The sequence below is a fragment of the Chenopodium album genome, chromosome 7 (assembly GCF_948465745.1).
Source record: "Chenopodium album chromosome 7, dcCheAlbu1.1, whole genome shotgun sequence".
NCBI lineage: Eukaryota > Viridiplantae > Streptophyta > Magnoliopsida > Caryophyllales > Amaranthaceae > Chenopodium > Chenopodium album.
Window position 1 is genome coordinate 13,351,814 of NC_137840.1, and position 7,645 is coordinate 13,359,458.

At 36.1% G+C, this 7,645-nt stretch overlaps 1 protein-coding gene across 1 annotated transcript; it reads left to right on the top strand.

The window, feature by feature from the left end:
• Positions 1-513: 513 nt before the first annotated feature.
• Positions 514-4,071, top strand: LOC145638922 (receptor-like protein kinase 7). The gene is made up of 2 exons (XM_081689986.1): positions 514-3,178; positions 3,510-4,071. The coding sequence occupies exons 1-2, from the start codon at positions 610-612 to the stop codon at positions 3,890-3,892; spliced, it is 2,952 nt and encodes a 983-aa protein (XP_081546112.1). The 5' UTR covers positions 514-609; the 3' UTR covers positions 3,893-4,071.
• Positions 4,072-7,645: the final 3,574 nt, after the last annotated feature.

Sequence of the window (7,645 nt, forward strand, 5' to 3'; positions counted from 1 at the left end):
TAATTTCTAATTTAAAAAATATAAACAGTCAAAGTTGTGTCTCGATAAATTGATAAATCCAGCTCTAGCTTATAAATAAAACAAAGAAAGTAAAACATTAATATAGTCATATATCAAATGACCATAGTAGAATTTTCAATTGAAATATGTGTCAAGTTCATAATTAAGTTAGTACTCCCTCCACCCATTTTTATAGTTCCCATTTATAATTTTGACACTATTCATAATGTGAGATAATTTTCAAAATTACTCTTAAGATATCTTTCGTAAGATATAACATAGTCATGTCGAGTCTTATTTGGTTCGTCTCGATGAATAGATTGTGAATATTCGCTTATTATATTTTTATTAATAAACAACTAACGATATTTACAATTAAAGTGTTGCATTGACAAACGTGTACAGTCCAAATGAGAATTTTAAATAGCGCAGCATATTTAGAGCACGTGTGAACACACCCGCCACTATCCTTTGTTTTTTCTTTCGTCTTCAAAAATCAGTTGTTGTCACACTTTGCTTCTCATTTCTACTTACTCTACACACCCCATCCTAACAAACTCTCCCATTTTTTCCCACCGTCCACACCACCCCCCACCTCCACCTCCAATCATGCCACCACAACCACCCTTCACCCCTCTCTTCTTCCTCCTCTTTCTCCTCCTCTGTTTTTCCAACTCCGCCTCATCCGACGAGCTCGATTCCCTCCTCGCTCTCAAATCCTCCCTCCAATCTTCCAACCCCAAGCTCTTCTCCACTTGGATCCCCTCCAACCCCACCTGCAGTTTCACCGGTGTTTCCTGCAACACCGCTCGTAATGTAACGGAAATCGATCTCTCGAAACAGAGATTATCCGGTACTCTCCCTTTCAATGCCATCTGCTCCCTTCCTTTCCTCCAAAAACTCGCTTTTGGGTTCAATTCTCTTTTTGGTACAATCTCGTCTGATATCAGAAACTGTACTGAGCTTCGATACTTAGACTTGGGTAACAACCAGTTTTCTGGTTCATTCCCAAACATTTCACCTTTATATCAGTTAGAGTACTTGTACTTAAATTTAAGCGGGTTTTCAGGGAAATTTCCATGGAATTCTCTCTCGAATATGACCGGCCTTATTCATCTCAGCCTCGGCGACAACCCATTTGATGAATCAACGTTTCCCAAACAAGTTACAGAGTTGAAGAACTTGAACTTGCTCTACCTGACAAATACCAGTATTTCAGGGTCAATTCCACCTGAAATTGGAAACTTGTCTGAGTTGAGTAATCTTGAATTATCTGATAATTTTTTAAACGGGTCAATACCAACTGAGATATCTCAACTTAAGAAATTATGGCAGCTTGAGATGTACAACAATTACCTGACCGGAGTTATCCCTGTCGGTTTTCGAAACCTTACGAATTTAAAGAGGTTTGATGCTTCTAACAATAGCATAGGAGGGGATTTGTCTGAGCTCAAGTACTTGAATCAGCTTGTTTGGATTCAATTGTACCAGAATGAATTTTCCGGCGAGGTTCCGGTGGAGTTTGGAGACTTTAAGAATTTGGTGAACTTGTCTCTGTATAGTAACAGACTCACCGGAGGGCTTCCACAGAAGCTCGGGTCGTGGACAGAGTTCGATTTCATTGATGTTTCGACGAATTCGCTTTCAGGACCGATTCCCCCTGATATGTGTAAAAAGGGGACTATGACAAAGCTTCTGATTTTGGAAAATAAATTTTCCGGCGAAATTCCGGTGAGTTATGCCAACTGTACTACGTTGACTCGGTTCCGAGTCAGCGACAACTTGCTCACTGGAGATGTTCCCGCCGGAATTTGGGGTCTGCCTAATGTAAATATAATAGATATTGCTGACAATAAGCTACGAGGTTCAATCACCTCGGATATTGCTAAAGCAGAAAATCTGGTGCAAATTTATGCTGCCAACAATGAATTATCAGGGGATATTCCGGCAGAAATCGCTGGCGCTTCGTCGTTGCTGTGGCTCGATTTGGGTAACAATCAGTTAAAAGGAGAGGTACCTGAAAGTATTGGTAAGCTAAAGATGTTAAATAATCTTTACTTGCAGAAGAATCAGTTTTCTGGTAATATCCCTGCTTCTTTAGGAGAATGCCTTCATTTAACTGATGTAAATTTAGCACAAAATTCATTTTCTGGTAGAATTCCTGTGAATTTAGGTTCATTGCCTACTTTGAATTCCTTGAATTTGTCACAAAATGAGTTATCTGGTCTAATTCCTAATACTCTGTCATCTCTTAAGCTTAGTAGTCTTGATTTGTCCTACAACAAATTATCCGGTCCTATACCGAAATCTCTTTCGATTGGGGCGTTTAGAGAGAGATTTAAGGGTAATAACTACCTTTGTAGTTCGGATTTTGAGAGCTTTAGACAATGTTCATCAAGGTCCCGGGATTATCGAACTTTTGTAATATGCCTAGTTCTTGGATTAGCCATCTTGGTTGCTTTAAGTGGTTGTTACTTGTACACAAAGTTAAGTGGTGTCGGGAAGGATAAGGAGCGTTCGTTCTCATTAAAGGACGATTATTCGTGGAACATGAAGTCGTACCATTTGCTTACCTTCACTGAAGAGGAGATACTTGATTCAATCAAGCCCGAGAATTTGATAGGGAAAGGAGGGTGTGGGAGTGTTTACAAGGTTGGCCTTAAAGATGGGAAGGAGTTGGCTGTTAAGCACATATGGAATTTCGATTTTTCCGAGGATGGGAAAAAGATCCGTCCAAGCACTCCAATGCTAGACAAGAAATATGGGAGTAGTAGAAAGATCAAGGAGTTTGATATGGAAGTCAAAACATTAAGTTCAATAAGGCATATCAATGTGGTGAAGTTATACTGTAGTATTACTAGTGAAGACTCGAGCTTGTTGGTATACGAGTACATGCCTAATGGGAGCTTGTGGGATAGGCTGCATAGTAATAAGAAGCTCGCCTTAGATTGGCAAAGTCGGTATGAAATTGCTTTGGGTGCTGCAAAAGGGCTTGAATACCTTCACCATGGGTATGACAAACCAGTGATTCACCGCGATGTCAAGTCTAGCAATATATTGTTGGATGAGTTTTTGAAGCCTAGGATTGCAGATTTCGGGCTTGCGAAGATTCCTCAAGTGAACACAAATTGTGATTCAACTCATGTGATTGCAGGAACTCACGGTTACATTGCACCAGGTATATTTTATACACTCATTTCAAAATTATTAAGGCATTTTAATTAGCTTTATCCTTTATGCATATAGTTGACTTGGTTAGGTGTACATTTGTCATGTAAGCTAACATATACTTCTATATTATTGATGGTAAAGAACAATCATAAATCTTACTTTGAAGTAATAATTATGTCCCCTTTAATGTTGCTTATTGTTACACCATAAAATTGGATATAATGTCTTATGTTTTGTAACGAAAGTCTTGGTATGTCAATGAGTATTAGTCAATTTTTTCACAATTGTTTGAAGTAAGTTTTGTAATGTTAACATCCTTGAGCTTTATTAATATGCAGAGTATGGATACACATACAAAGTTAATGAGAAGAGTGATGTTTACAGCTTCGGAGTGGTTCTGATGGAATTAGTAACGGGGAAAAGGCCAATTGAGCCAGAATTTGGAGACAGCAAAGACATTGTTAGTTGGGTTTCTAGCAAGTTGAAAAACAGAGAAAGTGTATTGAGCATAATAGACTCAAGCATCATAACACCCTTAAAAGAAGACGCGATTAAGATATTGAAGATTGCGATCCTTTGCACAGCTAGGCTGCCTGAGCTCAGGCCAACAATGAGGAGTGTGGTCCAAATGCTTGAAGATGCTGAACCATGTCAATTGGTAAGCATAATTGTTGGCAAAGATGGTGCTAAGAAAATAGAGGAAAGCAAAGAGCAGTTCTAAGCAGAGAAGCGTAATGTACAATAATACAAAGTATATTGTATATTGAAGAATTCAGGGGTTTTAGTACTCTTGTGACATTTCAAATATGTAGCCATAAAATCTAGAGTATATAATTCTTGTACTATAATAGGCTTTCTTGAAAAATACTAATTAGACAACCCAAGTTAATTTTTCTCCTCTTTCTCTTTTGTTTTTTTCCTGCCTCAGGTTGCTAAAAGTATTTAATAGAACGTCATATCAAGGAAATGCAATTTAGTGAGGCTTTTGTAGGCTATAACCTTCAATCATGGTAAATTGGTAAGCACAATATATTAATGCAAATTATGGGTATTAATTGGAATTTTATAGTTGGTTATGTTTGGCTAACTATTTGACCAACTCTGATAAATAATTAGTCAAGACGTGCTCTACATACATAATTACTTACTTACAAACCGCAGATGTTTTACAAAAAATGTTTTTCATATCACCTGTTATAGGACTTACTCTCCTTCTACACTTATTTACTTTTATACAAATTACAAGGGTGTAATAAAGGATATATAGGGTATAATTGTACACAACATACATGAAATTCAAACACCCCTGATAATTAGCTAGGGTGAACCATGTCATCATCCACACAGAAATAATCTCATTTCTTATATTTTCTACAAAGTGCATATTAATATTTTTTTTTAAAGATAAATGTGAGTATATTGGGACTATGGGAGTATTTGATGTTAAGGTCAAAAAGTACCAAAACCATTGACTGTCCACACCAAATAACTTTTTAGCTCCTAAGTGAGCTATATTCCGTGTTTTACTTTTTCCGACTTGATATTTTATAAAGCTTTTAGTCAATAGTAAAATATATTGTGTTTTGCCTGATTGGAATCAACAGATTGCCTTTAGTACGCAAATATGACTAACTTTAACCCAAAATTTCTTTTCGATTTAAATCCTTAATTAATTCCAAGATAAATTATTGATTAGCAAATAATTCTTCCCGAAATGCCCCCTCAAAAGACCAAAATATTCGAGTAAATACAAGTTGATATCAGATATCAACAAAACTTGTTAATATCAAGGCTAATTTTGTAAATTAGCTACCACACCAAGGGTAATATTGTAATTTTAGCAACCACACCCCTTTTCTCTCCCCTCTATCACCACCGTGCAACCTCTATTACCACCCACAACACCACCTTTACCTTCACGAATCAACTCCTGCCAACCACCAATCGACCCCAGCCGACCACCACACGGCCGCCGCACCACCACTAGCTACCACCCACAGCACCACCTTTTAGCTTCACTAGCCTTTACGAATCGACCCCAGTCGACCACCACAGGCCGCTGCACCAACATTCGACCGCCGCAACACCACTAGTACGAGCAAATCCCTTTCCCTAAAGGGTTTGTATGGCCCCAATTTTCATAAATTACTACTAGGGTATCGTTTTTTGGGCCGGCCGACAGGCCGGTGTAGATCCGCGTATGTGGTCGACTTTGGGCATGGGAATGGAGGAGAGAGAAGGAAGTATTGGCCATGGGAATGGAGGAGAGAGAAAGAAAAATTGGTCATGTGAGGGGAGGAGAGAGAAAAACTGGTGATATTAACAAAAGTTTGTTGATATCAGATATCAACTGGGTCTGACTCTTCTACAGCTAATACAGTATATTTTGAAGAATTTTCAAAAGATTATAATGTATGGTATTAAACCACGTCACGTGCAGTTAAAGGCAGCAAGCCAGCAATCGACTAGAAGCATCAAAGAAGCAAAACTTATTTGTTTCGTGTAGAATGTTAGTTCTTCTCAACTAATTTTAAGCAAAACTTATAAAGTACTATCGTATAGTACTATATAATTGGTTACCCGTGAGAGAAAGCATCATATTTTCTTCTAGAAACTCTATATTTCAATATTCCTAAATTATAAGTGCAAAAGTACATTGAAATTAAGAAAAATAATGGAAATCCTTCTAAAGGATGGAAGGGGTTACAACCCCAATGAATTACAATAAGAATATGGGAGACAATAGATTATTTATTTTATTTTTATTATTATTTATTTTTATTTTTATGTGTAGGTAAGGAAGAACTAGAAGGTCTTATTGGACCGAAACCTCTTACAAATATATGTGGTTTGAGTTAGCAGACAAGGAACTTTGAGGGGGAGGGGACAAGGGGAGGGTATTACATTAGGAATATGGGACACTATAGTTAGTGACCAAAATTTTTATCCCATAAAAATCATTGACAAAATACAAATTTAAACAACTTGTAACACAATAATCACTTGAGCTTAGAAAGACGATCAAAATATTATTGTTAATACAAATTATGTCATGTTGATAAAGGAATAAGGGAAAGATTTTGCCACTTCATGGATAATTTGAAAAATAAGTTAGTGATCTTATGAAATAATGAAAACACTCAATATTAGAGGTTATTGAAATTAACAAAATGGTCGATATACGTATACGGGCCTGTTCTCATACGTTGAAATTCAGTTCAGTTCAGCTCAATTCAGTTCAGTTCAGCTCCTAATTTCCTTCTCTTGTAAAATATTTATTTCAGTTCAATTCAGTTCAGTTCAGTTTAGTTCAGTTCAGTTCAGTCAATGAGAACAGACCCGTAGTCATGAACTAAAAGATTAAATATTATGCATAAACTAAATATTAATATTGTCAAGTATATATCATAGTTTATTTTCCATTCTTAAATTAATTTCAAATTAGAAAATTCATACATAACCAATAATTAAAAAGATAGTTCAAAATTTTCAAGAAGGATTATTATGCTTCAAATAGTAATGAAAAAGACATCAAGTTTTCTAGGTGCCAGAAAACAATTTGTGTTGTGTAAACAATGCAACCTTTAGACATATTCAAAGTGCTGTTGTCTTCCTTGTAGTTAATATGACACATATATAGCAAATATAGTCAGCATATCTGTTCCATGTGAACTTCTCAACTTTATTTGGTAGTTGGTACAAATATAATGGGGTTCTTAATCTTCTTATCCTTTATCTCTACTTGCATACTAGCATGAAGTAAGTGCCTACACTGCCTAGTGCACTCAAATTAACCACCAAAGAGATTAGTGTTTTAAGAAATTGGGGGCACCTCCACTTTTCTTTGGGCTTTAGTGTGCTTAGTCCCACTCTTTAATATCCGAAAAAGGAGTGGTGCTTCAATATGGGTCCATCTAAATGAAGATGAGAAGAAAGAAAATTTTGATTTTTCTTTGAGAATATAGAGTTAATATCTATATATATAATCTTTCTATAAATAAAAATTTGATAATTATTACCTACTATAAATTACATTTTAGTAATTATATATATTAAATTCTACAACCAACAATTATTCAAAACCTTAAATACTACCAACAGTTTGCTCAACACCTTAATTGTGACGTTATGGTGAGCCCCACTAACTACAACCGTCTTCAAATTCCCTCATTTTCCCTATATGAATAAGGAAGTAAGGGGTCGTATCCCATCCAAGAGACTAATAACTATTTAATTAAGTCGACTCAAGCTAATATAAGCAAGTAATCAAATCAATATTGAGAATTCTATGCTAAACAACGCAATTAATATAAAGAAGAATAATTTGATAATTAAAAACATTCCAGTTAAGATCAAGCAACGCTACTGTAGACACCTAAAAATGTCTCCCCAAAATCAAACCCGATGATGAACAACCTTTCACCACCATTATTGGTCGGGTTGAGTATTTAATCTTTGTAGTGCTTAAATCCAT